We start from the raw sequence: 19,916 nt of genomic DNA on the forward strand, positions 1-19,916 counted from the left end.
TCAAGGCAATAATCAGTGAAATGGCAGAAACAGTTACAATGATAAGACATGATTAGAGATGAAAGCATGCTAGTGTGGGAGGAACCATAACTGAGACAGAAAATCAGACTTCAAAGCAACTGGGTATTTAAATCCGAAAGATCGCAAAACAGAGCAACTTAATTTGCAAATTAAGTGAGGTGAGAAAAACTCCTGCTGTGCATTCAGAGTGCAGTTTTCAGCAATTAAGAAACTGCCTCCTCTAATCACAGGCTACCTGCAAACTCTGTTTTTGTGAGTTCTAATCAATAGCTCAGTGGTTTAGGTATATGAATTCAGAACCAGAGGTTGGGAGTTTGATTCCCCACTGTGTTTCCTTGACAGGGGTTGGGCTTGAGTATCCAGCTTTGTAGTTCTAAATTGATGACGATGATTGATGATGACACTCTATTGGATTAATTAACATTTTGCTCCATAAACTTCACTGCATTCTGTCTGCAGATGTCTGTAGATAAAAACTCTCAGAAACTCCTCAGCTAGTTCCAAAATGAATGTAATTAATAAAACCAAAAAATGTTTTGCAACTTCTTCCAGATCTCTATTTCCACAGCTAAGAGTTTCAGTCTTCTGAAAGTATCTAAGCTGTTTCAGTGTTTACATTAATCTTTCCTTGTCTTGAAGCAAACATGCAAAGGGAGTGTATACCCAACAAGCAGTAGCAAAACTGCCTCACAGCACAGAGAACAGAACATGTCATTGAAGATAATAATGGCTGGGAATTACATATAACAGTATAATGTATGCTGATCTGAGCATGAGCTACTTGTTTGTTTACTTTCCTGAACACCAAGCTACTGCTCCCTGCATGCAAAGAGAGGTTCCTGCACTCAGATATGTCTTACTAAACAGCAAACAAGATGAATCCGGGACAAATAACCAGTAGACTTGTTGGGAGCACTCCTGAACTATGTGGCTGCCACCAAATGACACATGCTTGCTGTCTGCCATTTACAGCTCAATTCACCAGTTTCTGGAGGAGAAAAGAGGTCCTGATCATCTACTGGGGGAATGGGAGAGGGGAAGCCTAGGAATGTCCACACAGTAAGAATAAGAACTCTTTGGCTCCACAGATGTGATGGATTTGCAGGGGCTCCTTATCCAGTTCTGAAATTTATTTTATCAATATCTCAGATCAATGACTGGAGATAAGAGTCTGTTTAATTCAGAAAACTGAATACAGAGACAAGAAGAAGGGCTCCTTCCATGTATACTGATTCACAGCACGGTTAAGTCAAATGTAAGTGCAGGAAAAATTATATAAATCCTGCTATCACCGGAGTGCTCACTGGAAGGACAGATCCTGAAGCTGAGGCTCCAATACTTTGGCCATCTCATGAGAAGACTCCCAGGAAAAGACCCTGATGTTGGGAAAGAGTGAAGGCAAGAGGAGAAGGGGATGACAGAGGATAAGATGGTTGGACAGTGGCATCGAAGCTACCTACATTAATTTGACCAAACTCCGGGAGGCAGTAGAAGACAGGGGGGCGTGGCGTGCTCTGGGCCATGGGGTCACGAAGAGTCAGACATGACTTAACAACTAAACAACAACAACAACAACAATCTACACAAAAGGAGGCAAGCAGACTCCACTCATGCACTTAGATTGTTCTCTTCAGACAAAAGCAGCATGTCTAAAGAAAAGTGACTGTTCTATCCATGGATAGAACACGAGCCAGAACTTGAATTTTTTTTTCATGCTGTAGGTTGTGGGGGAGTCTCCATCAACAGAGAGGCTCTTCTGTACAGACAAATTGCTTTTGCCTCAAAACAGAAACTATAGGGAAGATCAAAGCTAACCCGTTCTCCTTCTCATGTGTATAATACACATACTTCACAAATGTGTGAATAGGGATATTCTCAGCATAGGAGTTGAGACTCTAAGATTTTCTGAATAGAAAAAAATGTATACAGCTAGAAACTAGAAGCATGTTCAAATGAACACATGGACGATAAATATCCATCTCACTATATGGAAAGTGGAAAGTTGAAAAACCTTGAAGTACTGCATTTGTCATCACCCTGCATGCCCTTCTGCCCCATAGAAACCAACTATGGGGAAAATGTGCATCACAGTCCTATCAAGACACCGCTAAGAGCCATTATACATGCATCTTTGTCCCCTTTTTATTACCTTCATACGTGAACAAGAAAAAAAGTAACATAAGGAGCAGTACTTAGAGATATTAGGAAATAGACATGGATGAGGTGTAAGACATCCAAGGCTATTATACCTGGTCATATTTACCTTTTGGCTTAGCGTTTTTCAAAATGACACTAATGAGCTCTGGAACATCAAAGTATGCGGCATAGTGCAAAGCATTCATATTTGTCCAGCGACTCCTCAAATTGATATCTGCGCCCAAATCAATTAGTTGGGAGGCAAATTTGGTAGCAGTTTCTACATCCCCTGCAAAACAGATATTTTCAAAAAGCATTTATATATGGTTTAGCAGTATTTAATCCACTATTGCAACATGCCAAATAAGTACTAGGTCCAAAGAATGTTGTCAAAGTTAAAGTAATAATTATGAAGCCCAGGCATTCTCAGCTAGATGTTTCTTTAAAATATAGTTCCAAGAATTAGCTAGACATTTACTAGTTGTAAATATAAAGAAACACTGATGAAAATAAGCTTTACGGTACTTTCCATATGCAGTTATAATCTCCTGCCAGGAAGCCAACTCCAACTTACAGTAAACCCTCTCAAAGTTTTTTTAGGTATAAAATACTTAGAAGTGGCAGCTTACCGTATCTAACTTCTAAGAGTGTGAATGACTGTGAAGTTTTGCCCAATGCCACACAGGCTGGCTCTTCACTCAGGCAGCACAGTGGAGAATCAGACTCCTCTAGCACCACCTAGGCATTCCAGCTCTCTTAGCTATCTAGTCAGTTTACTTGTTACAAGTACTAGCACCAAAAATATCAGTGTATAATTTTTGTTATAACTATCAACAAAGCAGTCATAAGAACATGAGAAGAGCCATGATGGATAAGGTCAAGGGCCCATCTAGTCCTGCTTCCCGTGTCTCACAGTGGCCCCACCGGATGCCTCTGGGAGCACACAAGGCAACTAGATACCTGTCTCTTGATACCCCCTCCCTTGCATCTGGCATGTTTAGGCACCTTCCTTTTAAGCCTGGAGATTATATATCCCCAACATGATTTGTAACCTGCAATGGACTTTTCCTCCAGAAATCTTACCAATCCCCTTTTAAAGGCATCTAGGCCAGATGCCATCACCACACCCTGCGGCAAGGAGTTCTAGAGACTAACAACATGATGGGTAAAGAAATATTTTCTTTTGTCTGTTCTCACTCTCCCAACACTCAATTGAAGTGGATGTCCCCTGGCTCTGGTATTGCGTGAGAGGGAAAAGAGCTTCCCTCTATCCACTTTATCCACCCCCTGCATAATTTTATACATTTCAATCATGTCCCCCTTTAGGCACATTTTCTCTAAACTAAAGAGCCCCAAATGCTGTAGCCTTTCCTCATAAGGGAGATGCCCCAGACCCATCATCATTTTAGTCACTCTCTTTTGCAACTTTTGCAGTTCCACGATGTCTTCTTTGAGGTGTACAATACTCCAGGTGTGGTCTTACCAGTGTTTTGTACAATGGCATTATAATGTTGGATGTTTTATTTTCAACCCCATTTTTAATGATACCTAGCATAGGATTAAAGTCCTTTCACTTCAGGCCTTTATAACTGTAACAACCCCAGACCTACTGGGATATATCACCCTATAATTAAGCTGCCACCAACCATTCCCTGTAAGGAGTCACACAGACCAGGAATGGATTTTAACAAATAAAAGAACAAGGTTTATTTAAATAACAAACAGGGTAAATAAAAAGATCAAGTAAATCAGATACTGTAACGTGGCTTAGTCTCAAACTTACACATATAACAGTTTGGTTCACACAGAACCCTTTAAAGTAAAGCACAGACCCTGAACCTATCAGTTCTGGCTACCTATAAAGAAACCTGAACCTATCAGGTATGTACGAACTGACACACAGTTGTACTCAGTCTGACACACAGACTCCCACTCCAGCTTCTTCTAAACTTCTCCACACAAGCTCCAAATATTTATACAGTACAGCTCCTCCCCCTGATGTCCCGCCTTCCACTCCCCATAGGATGGAACTTTCCCTCCAAACCCATGACAGACAGGTAACATCAGTGCTGTATGTAACACCTCCCCTCTTTATAAGTTGTTTTGTAGGGGGAAAGCTAAAGTGCTTTTCTCCAAAAAACAACCAGGATCAAAACACACAAAAACAGTTATACAATAACATACAATCCCATACTTACACTCTAGGTTAAACATATCAATTTTTGCATTTAAACGTTAATATTTACAATACATTAAGTCACCTTTATTAATACAAACCAAGCATGTTTAATAAACAAGTACATTTAACTTTTGGTCACCAAAATATATACATAGTCCATGGTTTCTTCGCCGTCTTCATTCTTCAGGTCTTCTTGACAATGCGTCAGCAACACAGTTCATTGACCCTCTGACCACCTTCACTTCAAAGTCATAATCTTGCAGGTTTAAAGCCCACCTCATAAGTTTACTATTATGGGTTTTCATTGTCTTTAACCACTGCAGTGGTGAGTGGTCAGTGCACAGAACAAAATGTCTTCCCCAGATGTAAGGTTTGGCCTTCTGGATCGCGTATACTATGGCCAGGCACTCCTTTTCCACGGTTGCCAAATGTCTCTCACCTTTCTGGAGTTTCCTACTCAGGTAGGACACTGGATGCTGGTCACCATTCTCATCCTCCTGGCAAAGAACTGCTCCTACCCCGCTGTTAGACGCATCGGTGTAGATGATGAACTCCCGGTCGAAGTCTGGAGCACGCAGCACTGGATAATGGATGAGCGCCTGCTTCAACCTCTGGAACGCCTCCTCACAGTCGCTGGTCCACGGGATGCAGTCATCAGTCTTCTTCCGCGTCAGATCGGTCAGCGGAGTCGCCATCTCGCTAAACCTCGGGATGAACTTTCTGTAGTAGCCCACCAACCCAAGAAATGATTTGACTTTTTTCTTGGTGTTGGGTCTGGGCCAATCGCGAATGGCTTCTATCTTGGCCTCTAGGGGTTTGATCACTCCTCCCCCTACTATGTGACGCAAGTATTTTATTTCTGGGCTACCCAGCTGCAGTTTGTTCTCTTTGCAGGGCCTAAGCCAAAGCACTTCCTCCCCTGGGTTAAAGTGCCGCTCCCTGGCTTTCTGGTCATACCAGGTTTTCTGTCTGACCTTCTGAGCTTGCAGGTTTTCTGCTGCTAGCTCTGGGTTTCTCTTCAGGTCATTCATTAAAGAGTCTATATATGTCACAACATCTTGTGGGTCATCCTGGGTGATCTGTTCCCAATTTTGTTTGATTAAATCAAGTGGACCTTTCACCCTTCTCCCAAACAAAAGTTCAAACGGACTGAACCCGGTACTGGCTTGAGGCACTGATCGATAAGCAAACAAAAGGGATTGCAGCTTCTGGTCCCAATTGTTTGGATTCTCTGCCAAGTAAGCCCTAATCATGCGCATCAGAGTCCCATTGAACTTCTCCGTTAACCCATTACTTTCAGGGTGATAGGCAGTGGTTTCCTTGTGCTTAATTCCACAGATTTGCCATAACCGTTTCATGAGCTTCGATGTAAACGATGCGCCCAAATCTGTGATTATTTCTGAGGCAAATCCCATCCTGGACATATACCCCACCAAGGCATCTGCCACTGTGTTAGTTTCGATGTTAGTCAAGGGTATGGCTTCGGGGTACCTTGTGGCATGGTCCACAATGGTGAGAATGAACCTGTTCCCCCTCTTTGTGGCCTTGGGCAAAGGTCCCACAATATCCACTCCTATACATTTGAACGGGGTGTCAATCACAGGCAACGGGCACAACTTCACCTTGGTCCTGTCCCGGTTATTCCCCTGCCTCTGACACACATCACATTGTTTACAGAACTCCTTGATCTGCTTCCCTATTTCAGGCCAGTAAAAATTCTGTGTGATTCTCTGCTGTGTTTTGTTCACCCCTAAGTGCGCAGCAAACATGTCAGAGTGCCCCCTTTGTAAGATCATGGGGCGATACTTTTCAGGTACCACTAGCTGACTTCTGATCCCATCTCCCCCTTTTGAGATATTCATTAGGGTCTCTCTATATAAAATTCCCTTTTTCTCACGAAATCTCGCTGTGGTTTCAGGTGTTAGCTGGGTGTCTGTCACCTGTTCAACACACTTTTGGAGAGTGGCGTCCGCCTTTTGCTCTTGGCCAAATTTGCTGTCTGTGGTTAAGGTTTCTACCACAGCTTCGGAGCTACCCTCACCTGCTTCCGTCTCGGGCTCTCCAGTACCCCCTTGAACTGTCCCCGTGGTGGCTTGTGAGCGTGTAATCACTAGCACCCGTTTCACATGTTCAGCCAGGTCATTTCCCACGAGCACGGCTGCTGGCAGAGTCGATGAAATCGCTAGCCGCCAAACTCCCTTCCAGCCTTGAAAGCTCACAGGTACCTCAGCTACTGGCAGTGAGATCACCTGCCCCTCAATCCCTGCCACCTTCAAGCTCTCATTTGGGATTATATACTCCCTAGGAATAATGTCTGGATGGCACAGGGTCACCTGGGAACAAGTATCCCTTAGCCCCCTATACTGATGGTCAAGTATTCCTACGTCCACCCCTGCGGTCTCAAACAATTGTGAATCTGTTCTCACTAGTAAGCAGCGCTTGACCTCCACTAGAGGACCATTTTCCCCAGCCTGATCAGCAGATGTAACTGTTCCAGATTGAGTAACCATGGCAACAGGCTCCCTCAGTGGCAAGGAGCCTTGCTCTGTCTGGACACAGAACACAGCTTTTGGCTTGGTTCCACTCAAATCATGAGGCAAATTTCCCTTTAGCTGCTTTAATTTCTCACACTCTGAGATTAGATGGCCCTTTCCTTGACAGAAATAACATTTTCTGCTGTATTTGGAGTCTTTCTCATCTGGTTTTGGTTTTCCCTCCAAAATCTGAGGTCTTTGTGGTTTCATGTCTGAGGGCTCCCCTTCAACATGGGCCCCTCCCCCTTGCTGGTTTTTCCCTGGCCCCTGAGAGTACTTGCTGTAGGTTTCTTTGTGTTTACCTACAGATTTCCCCTCAGCACCTAAGGGCTTTCTTATTTGGTAAATAAAATCTGCGATCTCTGCCGCCTCTGTCACAGATTTCGGTTTCCTCTCCCTCACCTGGAACTTCAGTTCCCCATGCAGGACTGAATAAAACTGTTCCAGCGCTATCAGGTCTTTGAGCTGCTGGAAGGTCTCTGTCCCCTCCTGAGACAGCCATTTCTCTAGCAGCCTCACCAGTTGGGCCCCCACTTGGGTAAAAGTCTGCTCTGGTTTTTTGGTGAGTGACCTGAATCTTTGCCTCAGCTGTTCCGCATTTATCCCATGTCTGGCAAACACCAGTTTTTTAAACTCAGCGAAATCTTTTAGCAGTTCCTCTGGCATCTCTGCATAGACTTCTGCCAGGCTGCCACTGATTAAAGATCGCATAATGGTCATCTTCTCAGTTTCCCTTACTGAGAAGTCCACAAACGCTCTTTCCACGAGGGAAAAGAACACCTCAGGGCAATCTCCCTTGTGGTACACAGGGAATTTCTTCAGGTCAGTTTTAGACAATTGGCCCACCTCAGAATCTCTATTGTTATTATTGTTCTGATTCATCATTTCCAATTTTCTTAACTCAAACGCCATTTTCTCTCTCTCCAATTCCATTTCAAATTGTCTCTGCCTCTCCCTTTCCTGCATTCTTTCTCTCTCTAATTCAATTTGCCTTTGTTTCTCTTCCCTTTCTATTTCCCTCATCCTCAGTTCATGCTGTTGGGCTAGGAGCATTTTCCTGAGTTCTGGGTTCTGTTCTCCCGTGCTCTCATCCTGCACTGAGCCAAATTCCTCCTCAGAACCTTGGTCTACCTGGGGTTCTCTTACTTCACCCATTTCTGCCATTTGGCTTCGAGTCAAGGGCATAATCCCCCCCCGAACAGGCTGCCTTCAAAAGTCAAGCCTCAAAATAAAGCGACGACTTTTTTCCTTTTGCCTCAGAAACAGCTTTCTATAGATTGCTGCTGTTCCTTCAGCACTAACTTGCAACTGTTGCCAGGCAGAATTCACCCCCTCTGCTAGGCCTCTCAGCAGACAGGCTAGATCACTGTTACCTCACACAGTTTTGCCTCAGCCCTTTCCCGCCAAAACGGGTTGCCTCAGAGCTCCCTAATCTAGTTCCCTAATCTCAGTTGGCACGTTCTTCCACTAGCGTACCTCCCCGTGAGGTAAGCCTAGAAGATTACCTACGCGCCCTCAGATTTTCCCTGACTAGACCCCCCTTGCTCTGGGCACACTTGCCAAGGCTTTGCTGGACCACTGGACAACTGGATCAGTCGTATCCCACACGCTGGACACCAATCAATGTAACAACCCCAGACCTACTGGGATATATCACCCTATAATTAAGCTGCCACCAACCATTCCCTGTAAGGAGTCACACAGACCAGGAATGGATTTTAACAAATAAAAGAACAAGGTTTATTTAAATAACAAACAGGGTAAATAAAAAGATCAAGTAAATCAGATACTGTAACGTGGCTTAGTCTCAAACTTACACATATAACAGTTTGGTTCACACAGAACCCTTTAAAGTAAAGCACAGACCCTGAACCTATCAGTTCTGGCTACCTATAAAGAAACCTGAACCTATCAGGTATGTACGAACTGACACACAGTTGTACTCAGTCTGACACACAGACTCCCACTCCAGCTTCTTCTAAACTTCTCCACACAAGCTCCAAATATTTATACAGTACAGCTCCTCCCCCTGATGTCCCGCCTTCCACTCCCCATAGGATGGAACTTTCCCTCCAAACCCATGACAGACAGGTAACATCAGTGCTGTATGTAACAATAACCTATAACCAATATGTATTGGTTTAAGTTAAATTAAGTCTTGGTTTGCCCCTCTGTTTTAACACAGAGAAAGTGAAAAGGGGTCTGCTTTGCTCTTTTTTGCATGAGGAATGGTATAGCACAGACTAAGATCAGCCACCTTTTCAATCTGTTTCTGTTTCAATCTGATAGCATCAGCTATCTCATTCATTGTGCCTCAGTCCCAAACTGGATTTCAAGACTTCTTTCTTCTTCTTACACAAGAATTATACGCCTATTTCTAACAAACACTCATGTACACATTTTACCCAACAATCTAAGTGTACCTGTGTGCCATTTTCACACGCAAATATGATCCAGAGTGTATTTTCTCTAAAATGCAACTTCAAGCCACGCAAAATAATAGATTTCTTTTTTTTTAAATTTTTTTTATCTTTTTTTTTTATTATTTAGGTACAGGGATAGAGGGTACAAAAAGAAAGAGGGGATAGGAAAGGAAAAATGGTTTTGGGGGATAGGAGAGCATAAAGTATAACATCATCCAATCAATTCATATTACTAATACATATCAACTTTTTGCTTTTTCACAGTTTGATTACCCTCCTGCTTTTATCTTATCATTTAATTTTAATTTTATTCTATGTTATTCCAACATTGTCTGGTAGCTGCTGCCATTTATACAATACATCCCATCGTTCAGTTTCTTTTTGAATTGAACAGTCTTTCAGCCCATCTGACAGAATATCCATTTTTTTCACTTCCCATATTTTCACCATAAAATTATCTGGTTTCAGTATCTCTGCCTCCTTAAGATTTTTGTCATAATGCTTTTTAATTTTGGAAGCTGCATGGGTCACTGGATAACTCTCTACTGCATTCATATTACCTGGTGTCATGTCTAATACAGACGATTCTAAAGTCTGTACAACTTCATTTAAGTTTTGTTTGGCATCTACTGTCCCCTCTTTCGTCCCGCAAAATAATAGATTTCTGAGGCATGCTGTGTTCTATTCTACTTCCAAGTCCCAGGAAGTTCAAAATAGATATTAATATTCAGAAATGAGACTCCAACGAATTCCTTTTCCATCCCTACTCACAACAACATTCCTTCCCTTACAGTTAGTCTGAAACAGCAGCCATTATTAGTAACACTGCCATTTTTGCAACAGTTACCTGTTTTAGCTCACAATGGCAAACGGCCAACAACCAACCCATAAAACAGTGGATTATGTTGTCAGTGGTGTAGTTTTTAAAAAGCACATCTGACTAATACTTCTCAGCCAAAAAAAGAGATGTTCCTTGACTTGATTGGAAGTAATAGAACTTAAAATCATTTCCTTTAACAAATAATGCAACATGTTGAAGCTTATGTAGGTATATTTCATTTATTACAGTATTTCTAAGCTGACCTATATCAATAATTCTCAGAGCATGGTACTTCAATATATAGCAGCCTGCAAACAATAGAATTAAGAGCATTCATTTTCAAGTGTCAAATAAATTTATTAAGATCTTATTTGTGCAATGTCTTGACATACTTTATGTCTACCATGATAAAATAACATATTCCTGTTAATTAATACCATTTGTATTGTATTCATATCTGAATATTTCAATAGTTGCTATGGAAAGAAGGAAAAGAAGCCACAGGCTTGAGTTTGCAAGAGCTGGGCAGGGTTGTTGAAGATAGGACATTCTGGAAATTATGCTTAAATCAGAGGCGACTGGACAGCATGTAATAACAACATCATGGAAAGTTACTTTTGCTGAAGGAATATGGAGACCACGGAATGGATTGAGCCACAGAAAGCTGAAATGTTTAATTTTAGCACAGACTCCCTTTAGAAGACTTACAGAGCAGGAGAGCACTAAAACACAACCCATTTCTGTAATACATGATTACCATGAAATAATGATTGATTGATTGAGCAATTGAGTTATTTATTTATTTATTTATTTATTTATTAGATTTATATACCGCCCATCTAGAACGTGTCTACTCTGAGCAGTAACAAGCCCTCAACTCCAGTTTTAATGAAGACTGTCTTGCAGATGGTCAGATATCCAGAGATGATCTTTTAGTTATAAGAGAGAGGAGGCAGACATGCTCTTTCATAACACTTAATCAACTGGAGAAAACAACCCTTTTTGGTGAGTCTTCAAACATTACTGTGCCATCCACATAGTCTTGCTCATATTTAAGTTCTCGCTTGGGACTTCTTCCCAATTCTTTTTATTTTCTGTTACTCAAAACTATTATTGCCTAGCTGTCCTTGACAGATTCTTTTGTGTGTGTGTGTGTTACTTTCACAATCATTCTGTGGGGAGAAAGTTGCTTATAAGTGTTATCAATAATAAACAGTATTCTCACAGTCCTGTCATATGAAGCAGCCATGGTAGCCTTTTTTTTTCCGGCACAAAGAGCAGCACAGACACATCCTATTTCAACTTCAAATCTAAAGAGGGGCAAGGCAATCCTGAGAAGAGATGAAGACCAGTCACATCTTCCACCAATAAGGACAATTGTCACTGCATATCTCTCAGTTCTTTACTTACCAATACCATGGGCCCCTGATTTGCACGTGTAATGTAAGAGAGTCATGTCAGTTAAGCCATCTCTGTCATTCACATTGCAGCCCCTCTTAAGGATCTGCAGAAACAACAGAACAAGACTGTATATGACTCCAATAAAATTATGTAAAATATTTTAATTTTAGACATGTAAAATTATTATTTACATGTTATTTTCCTATATTAACATAGCAATTTCAAGTCTTTCACAGTGCCTGAGATAAATGTCATTATCACAATGCACCCCATTAATGCAGTATCTGATGCCTTCTATCAGTGGCCTTTAAAAAAATAAATTTAGATATGACATGCAAGATATGGGAAAGGTATGCAGCCCCATATCACTCCATCCCCTGGAGCAAGCATTTTGTACAACTTATCAGCTCTTGCTAGAATTCCAATAATTTAAACTTACATTTTATTCAGAGTTCTATTTCTGTTCCATATGGAACTAGATACACAGACACTTTCTGTAACATTAGATCTCATATAAAAATGATATTGGTAGAAGTGGCAGTTACATACACCAACACACACATACACACACACACACAAACATACAAATACTGTGAATTATCTTTACACTTAAGAAATTTCAAAGCACTGCTCACCTCATTCCCAATTATATCAATGTTCTGCTGGACTTGGGGGACCCACTGTCTTAAAATTGCAAATAGTTCCGAGACAGATGTTTTTGGGTTGAAAAGAATTTCCTGGCATGCTGCATCATTTGGATCAAAAAAGGAGAACTCTGAAGGAACAGGTGGAAAAAGTAAGTTTAGTTTGCATGTATTACCATAAGTCTCCCTTCCATCCTCTCCCAATATATTTGTTGACATACTATTCACATACTACACAGATTGTTATGATCCTCTGAATTGGTAGCAAACCTTGGGGTGCTTCTAGATAGAGCTTTAGTGGACAATTAACTGATCTTAATCGAAGAATTTGATTAGAGGTTCGGATGAGTAGAAAATATTTATTTATTTACTTATTTATTTATTTAAAATATTTTACCCTATCTTTCTCCTAAAAAAGGACCCAAGGACGCTTACATCATTAAAAACAGAATATTAAAAGCAAAACCAGGTACATTTTTCAAATATTAAAAAATTACTTACATTATGTTAAAGATGTTAAGTAAAAGCATTTTACCCCAGAAGTAAAAATGGCACACGAAACTGCCATGTTGGAGAGAAGTATCTCTCTCTCTGTGTCTGTGGCTTTGGAATGGGGAGAAAAACATTTGCTTGAGACTGCACTCAAACATATAGGAAAAATAAGACTGCTTTAACCTTTTTTTTTTTTTTTTTGGCTGACTTTATTTCCTCTCAAAATCACCCCTATTAAAATAGTACTCTTCCCATCCAGGTAGAAAATTAACAAGAGAGGAAGATACTGAAAGAAAAAATAGTTAGCAAAGTAAGAATTGGACATTATTCTTAATTCCTGTGCTCCTAGAGCCCGTCTCAACCAGTATTAAATATTTGTTTACCAGAAAGTGACATAGCTCTTCAGATGGCCCTTACCTAGTTCTATGCTTGGGAAAACTAGTATGCAGAATTAGAGGTAGGAAAATCACAAACATGTACAAAAACCTTAATTCAGTTAAGTAGTCCAGAATCATTAATATCAGAAATTCATCAGAAACTTGTGTTAGTCTAATTATGTTGTCTTATAGGCAATTCAAGTGTTTTGCCAGCTATTCTGAATGTACAGAGTTTATACAGGGAATAAAAAACAGCAGTTCATTGCATCTTAGTTAATTGCATTTGTTGTCAGTCTCATTAATGTAAAGATGTGATTAGAATAAAACCTATTGATGTATACAGCTGTTGGAATGGATAAAGAGATCGATTTATTAGCACTAAGAGTACAGTTGGAGCTCCTTTTATTTATGAGACAATTAAACATGCTTAGTGACTGCACACTTAGTTCAGGCATCAAAATGGCTATTAACAGATAAAATTTAGAAGCTAACTATCCTTGCATTAGCCACCTAAAGAACATTTCTCGAGGTCTAAGTAAATGGATTAGTTCTGACCACTGCGTTCTTCTTATGAAACAGAACAGTACATACCCCAAAGTTACAGAAAAAAGAAAACCCAAAGTTACAGAAAAAAGAAAAGAAAGCTAGTCTTCCAAAAGACGGTCAATGTAATTTTGAAAGCATCCTTTTGACCCTGTACCAGGCTGAGGAAGGGTCTTCCATGGCTCATGGAAGGAGAGAAGGGAAAGAAAAGGGATACTGCTGTTGCACAGAAGGTGACACATTAGCACTTTCATGGGGCAATGCATCTTGCATATGACATTAGAATGGTTCCTTTGAAATCTGGGCATTATATTTTACTCTGATTTCAAGATAATTCCTCCTCTGGCAGTTGAAAAATGTGTATCATCTGGTAACAGGCAGGTGTTCAACTCCTAACATCTGCTTTCTTGCAGGATATACAGGCTGCAAAGCTGTCTCATACTGTATTTTCTTCTCAAGAAGTCATTAAATCCCACAAAGACTTAAAGAAGACTATCTACTTCCATTCTTCTTTAAGTGTATTGACCTTGTGATTCCTTCTTTTTCATATCAAAATAAAGATAGAATCACAATACTGATTCACTTAAAGAAGGCAGCAAGTAGTTGGTCTTTTTATACTCAACATCTTTGCCTGCAGCTGGTATAAGATTCATATGTTGCAGGTCCAGTGTGTTTGATGAGGAGGGTTTCCTTTCGTTCAAAAAACTGGCATCTACACAACACATACTTAACTCAGATCAATTCTGAGATCAAATTATTTTATATGGGAACTCTCTCTACATCTTCACTGAAAAAAACATGCACGCCGAAGTGGATTTCGAAGTATGGACCTGGCTGACACAAGCCAGTTGCAATTTTTTGCACTATCATCATAGGCACAGCACCATTAAAATGCTCATAATTAAGAAATCTCTTTCACAATCCGTTCAAGTGCAGCAAACACCAGCACAGCCTTGCACTGGAAGCTTCTTCAAATGTTTAACTGAACACAGAACACTGAAGCAGAAAGCATGACAAGCACTGGGTTGAAAGTAAAAGAACTGAATTATGGAGCAAAGACAGTACACACAATCTGACGTGATTAATAGATCTGGAACAAATCCCCTCGGAGTACCCTCATTAGTTTTCTACAGGAAAACGTTGAGTCATCCTGAGATGTTTCACTTATCTCTGGGACCATAGCTAATTTATTACTGAAATTTTTAGACTCAAAATGTCCTTAGTAACATGCTATATACACCTGTTCAATGTGTATACCAGCACAGTCTTTAGCTAAAACAATATTCTGCTTGCTGTTTTTGATAGATGCATTTGACCATGTCAAGAACATCAGTTTGAGTGTGTCAAACTAGCTTCCTACAACCCATGCCATCAATTTTAATTTGAAGATCCAAACAAAGCCACCAAACAAGTTATGTATGTAATGAATGTAAACATGTTGCCCCACTCTGTCAGTCCTGTCAATCAGCTTACTGCCTTTTATTCCAAAGCATTCATAAACCAGCAAGTTGAAAATGTCATCTTTTCTTATTTTCTTTTAGAAGATTTGCACTAGGTATCAGTGGTAGAAGCATTCACTTGGGAGTTAAGTCCCAATGAATTCAGCAAAAGTTATTTCTGAATTAACATACCTAGGATTGGCATGCCACTGTAGCATGGCAAGTAAATATGCATTTCCCTTAATGTCTAGTTTGACTACCATATACCATATTTTTCACTCCATAAGACACAATTTTTCCCCCTAAATAGTGGGGGAGAAAGTATGTGCATCTTATGGAACGAATACAGTACAAAAGGGTTGAACCACCACCACCCAGAAGCCCACTGCCATGCTGGGAGGCCTCTGAACTGGCACCAAATGCTTGCTGTTTGGACTTCACCATTCTGCACTGCTGGCTTTCCAGGATCTGCTTCCTGGAGCCCACCTGGAAAACCAGAAAGGCCAACAGGCCTATGACAGCAGGCAGTGAAAACAGCCAAGAACCAAAGGGGAAAGAGTGATTCTAGAAAGACCAGGGGAAACCACAAACACAGTACCCCGCTTAGGCAGTTGATTTTCCCACATTTGGGGAAATCACAGGGGTTAGCACATCGAAAGTGCAATAGATGAGCCTCACCCTGGGAAAACCACTTTGATAATCATGGTATCTCCCCTGCCAGGTATGAGTTGGAATGGCCCCTGAACCTCCCGCCCCTTTCTGTGCCCTGTCCCCCAAAGGCATGGTGATGCCCCCGGCTGCATCTTCTGATCAGAACAGGGCTGCACAGCCGCACTCCCGAAAGAGGCCAAGAGAGCTACTCAGTGTTTTCGGGTGCCCCACAGGACCCCCATCAGGGACTGGATGTTCCTCCCACAATCCTCCAGTGCACAGATATTAGCATACCTAATATGCGGGGAAGGCAGGGAAAGCGGGGAAATTCAAACTTTCAGTTAATGAAGAGGCTGCTTATCTGCTTCCTTGCTAGTCCATGCAGTTAGAGAGCTGGGAGAGAGACCTGGGACTGCCTGGTATTGTCATTTTAAAATGTAAAATTTAGTTTAAAAGCTGTTTGTTTGGAGTTAGTGCTCGGGTGAAAAGGTGCTCCGTTTGAGTTGAAACCTGCTTGTGTAGAAACTTGCATACCAGTACTTGCTTTAAAAGCTGCCTGGGAAGCCGTTCAGACCAGCGCCGATCAGCTGTTAGGTGGGGAGAGGGGAGGGGAAAGGAGCAGGAGCAGGAGTGGAGAAGAGCACAAAATGGCTGCCATCAACTTGCAAACTTTTCAACTAGTTCTGGGCATCTAATAGAGAATGTATTTCCAAAGGGTGTTGCAGCAAGGAAACTGTGCCTCGTGACTTCTAACTGGATTACAGTACCTGCTTCCTGATTTCAGCTACTATAGTTTGTATTCAGTTTTCTTTGGCTCGTCAAGAACATTGTTCATGGCTTTGTGTGGCCTAACCTGTTGGGCCTTGCATGCTATAAGCGTTCAATTATGTCAGAAATTGGAGATTTGGTCTTATGCTGAGCATATGCTACTGCTAGTGAATGGGATCAGATTAAGCTTCGTGTTGCTGTTCTTTTGCATAACCTAAAGTAAATAAGGAAAACCAGCTGTTAAATAGTTTAATTCCACTATTTATCCTCCACGCAACTAAAAGGGACCTCTCAATGCAGTGCCAAATCAGACAAACCATTTCTAACTTAATATAGGCTTGAGCTGTAGCTGGGCAGAGTTGCACAACAATCTCATCTGTCATTGAGACATTTCTATAAGCATGGGGAGGAGGTGGATGAAAGGAAATGTAAAATATAGGTAGAGTGGTATAGGTCTTATCACTGGCTGATAATGGTCTATATGTACTTGAATTAAATTTATGGTACACAAATTTATGGTACATAAACTAGAGTACACAAAGCTTTAAGTCTCTCCATTTGTTAATGACATTTGGTAATGGTTCTTAATGCCACTGTTGACTGCTGTTCACTTTACATGGTTCAAATGTTATTCTGTTATACTTTATTAAATATTTTATTACACTATTTGGTTCAGAATATATTTTCCCTGTTTTCCTCCTCTAAAAATTAGGTGCATCTTAAGGTCAGGTGCGTCTTATGGAACGAAAAATAGAGTACTATAAACAAAAAGGTGCTTGCAGCTTGTCTGTAGGCATGTGCATTTGGGTTTTGGGTGGTTGCTTTGGTTTGTTTTTACTTCAAATCCTAGAATTCTCCTTTCTGGGAGTTCCAGCTGCCAGGCAGATATCAAAATTGTGATCACCTAGATGAGGGCTGGGCTGGAAGGCCTCATGACTCATTACAGTATAAGACAAACTGCGGCTTAGCTGCTTGTTAAAAAAGAAAGTTGCCTTGGTGGTTGCTGGGAGTTCCCAGCAAGCTCTAGGCCCAAGGTTAAGCTAGCTTGGACCATGAGGCCTTCCAGCCCAGCCTTCATCTAGGTAAGTGCAATTTAGGTGTCTGCCTAGCAGCTGGAAATTCCTGAATGGAGAATCCTGAGATTTAGATTCTGAAAACAAAACAATACAAAAACATGAATGAACATGCCTAACTGTCATAGCCCAAACTTGCAGTGAAGTTCATAAGTCTTGTGTTGCTTTCATATCTTCATTTCTCAAGGCTGGAATCCTGAGTAGTAGTTATTCAATAAAAACAGAAGCAGACATGCACAGTATTTCACATGGAAACTGTTCCATACAAAGAAACTGCCACTGTATTTCACATGGAAACTGTTCCATACAAAGAACCTGCCACTGAAGTCTATGAATTTTCCCAACTGAACATTATCCTTCTGTATTTTTCCTTTTAAAGATATCCTTACCACATTCAGAAGGCATTGGTGCAGCTGAAACTGAATAGGTAACAGGATCTTCAGAGCCAGGGATAAAATATTGGTATATTCTAGTCAGTGAATCTCCTTCTACAGAAGGGTCAGGCAGATCCTCTATGGTCATCTTCTAGAAAGCCACCTTTAACAAACAAAATTAAACAGAGAATATCTCAAAACACATAGATGGTACAGTAGCCAAATTCCCATTGCACAGCTTCAACTACACGTCAACCTATCAGACTAGAACATGCACCAAAATCCAACAGAGACTTGTTAATTAGCAGTGAGAAACCCCTGCAAGTTATGCTTTTTTCCTTCCATAGGCATAACTATGTAATGGAATTTCAGCCAATATGTTCAAGTGCTTATCAAAAAAAGGCAATGCTAGGCTGCATTTGATTTAAATCAAATTGATTTAAATTTTTAAAATCAGATTTTAAGAAATTACAGTGGTGCCTCGCATAGCGAGGTTAATCTGTTCCAGATTAACCTTCGCTATGCGAAACCATCGCTCAACAGAACAAAAAACCCATTAAAACGCATTAAACTTGGTTTAATGCGTTCCAATGGGCCCTAAACTTACCCTTGAGCGAAGCTTCTCCATAGGGGCGGCCATTTTCAGGCCCTCGCAAAGCGAGGGCGCGGCGGGAAAAGTTGCGGTGGCCATTTTGGAACCGCTGATCAGCTGTTTTCCCCCGCTTCGTTGTGCGAAAATCACTAAGCGAATCGCTTAGCGATCGTCGCACAGCGAAAAAACGCCATAGGGGCCATCGCTGAGCGAACGCTCCAGCGATGGCCCGGACCCCCTCGCTATGCGAATTCATCGCTCAACGGAGCGATCGCTAAGCGAGGCACCACTGTATTGACTTTTATCCACCCTGATTTACACTGCTATTCCTGTTTTCAACTCTACCTCAGAAATTATTAGCAATTCTCTTGCAATAAAATACTCTCTTCTACCACTTAACAGAATAATCATTGTGTGCTGTCAAGTTGATTCTGACTTATGCCAATTCTTTCCAGGGTTTTCTAGATAGAGAACACTCAGAAGTGGGCTACTCTTCTTTTCTTCTGAGGGCAACTGATCAGCTTGGCTCTTCTCCCAGGAGGCACCGTGGGGCTTCCAACTCCCAACCTCTAGCTCCACAGCTAGGTGCCAAAACCACTGAGCTATCCGGCCACCACAATTATTAATGTACCAAGCATAAATTAAAATATTCAGCACACTGAAACACTTTGAACTCCAGCACTTCTGTAGACCATCAGAAAACATTTCACCACTTGAAGATATTCAAATTCTCCACATTTGGGATAAAACATGAAAGGAAGCAGACTCCCCCTCCCCCCATGTATTATTATTACTAAAACAAGCAATTAAAATTCAAAGTTTTTGAGAGTTCTTCTCCATGCAAACTTGTGCTCACAACAGTTACACCGGTTGACATTTTGAGGGTACTTTCAGACAAAACCATATTAGCTCCATGTTAATCTATCTCAACGTAAACACAAAGTTTTTGCAGTTTAAACAGAAGCACCTGGAACATCTTAATGGAATCCAACTGAAAAATTACACCAGCCTAAGTCCACTGGAAAATGCTGACAAGGTAATAAATTGGTGTAGGCATTTATTGTTGTGCATCAAGTCCCATGACTTTGCTTCTTAAGGCACTTGTCACTAAGTGTTATGATGATACATTTAGGTCAGGAGGCATAAGTAACAGGATTCAGGCCAGTATTGGTTAATGAATGCACAGCAATTGCTTCTTAGTAAAATATTACATGAGCCAATCCAGCATGCTTTTCAAGAGACCAATGCTTTCAGATAGCCTTCTGAATTTCTAAAATTGTTTGTCATCCAAAAGTAAAGAATAACAATTTGGATACCACAATTAAGTACACTTAGCAATGACAAAGACTTCTTAAAAGAGTACTTTAGGCATCACATTATTCTGTAGTTACTATGCAGTGGTGGGTTTTATAAGGTATGTCAGTGTTTGAAGATTCTTCCATAGCACAG

At 40.9% G+C, this 19,916-nt stretch overlaps 1 protein-coding gene and 1 pseudogene across 4 annotated transcripts in view; both read right to left on the reverse strand.

Annotated features, from left to right (window-relative positions):
* CLIP4 (CAP-Gly domain containing linker protein family member 4) overlaps positions 1-19,916 on the reverse strand; it is a 66,006-nt gene that overhangs the window by 22,444 nt on the left and 23,646 nt on the right. For all 4 annotated transcript variants that reach the window (XM_020793123.3, XM_020793125.3, XM_078383017.1 and 1 more), the window contains exons 2-5: positions 17,891-18,038; positions 12,150-12,289; positions 11,524-11,617; positions 2,285-2,446 (exon numbers count right to left, since the gene is read on the reverse strand). In XM_020793123.3, coding sequence (XP_020648782.3) covers positions 2,285-2,446; positions 11,524-11,617; positions 12,150-12,289; positions 17,891-18,023 — 529 coding nt within the window. In that variant the 5' untranslated portion in view covers positions 18,024-18,038. The remainder of the gene's footprint in view (positions 1-2,284; positions 2,447-11,523; positions 11,618-12,149; positions 12,290-17,890; positions 18,039-19,916) is intronic.
* Positions 15,584-15,738, reverse strand: LOC140703418 (U1 spliceosomal RNA; annotated as a pseudogene).

Source organism: Pogona vitticeps, chromosome 1, assembly GCF_051106095.1.
Source record: "Pogona vitticeps strain Pit_001003342236 chromosome 1, PviZW2.1, whole genome shotgun sequence".
In the NCBI taxonomy this organism is placed as follows: domain Eukaryota; kingdom Metazoa; phylum Chordata; class Lepidosauria; order Squamata; family Agamidae; genus Pogona; species Pogona vitticeps.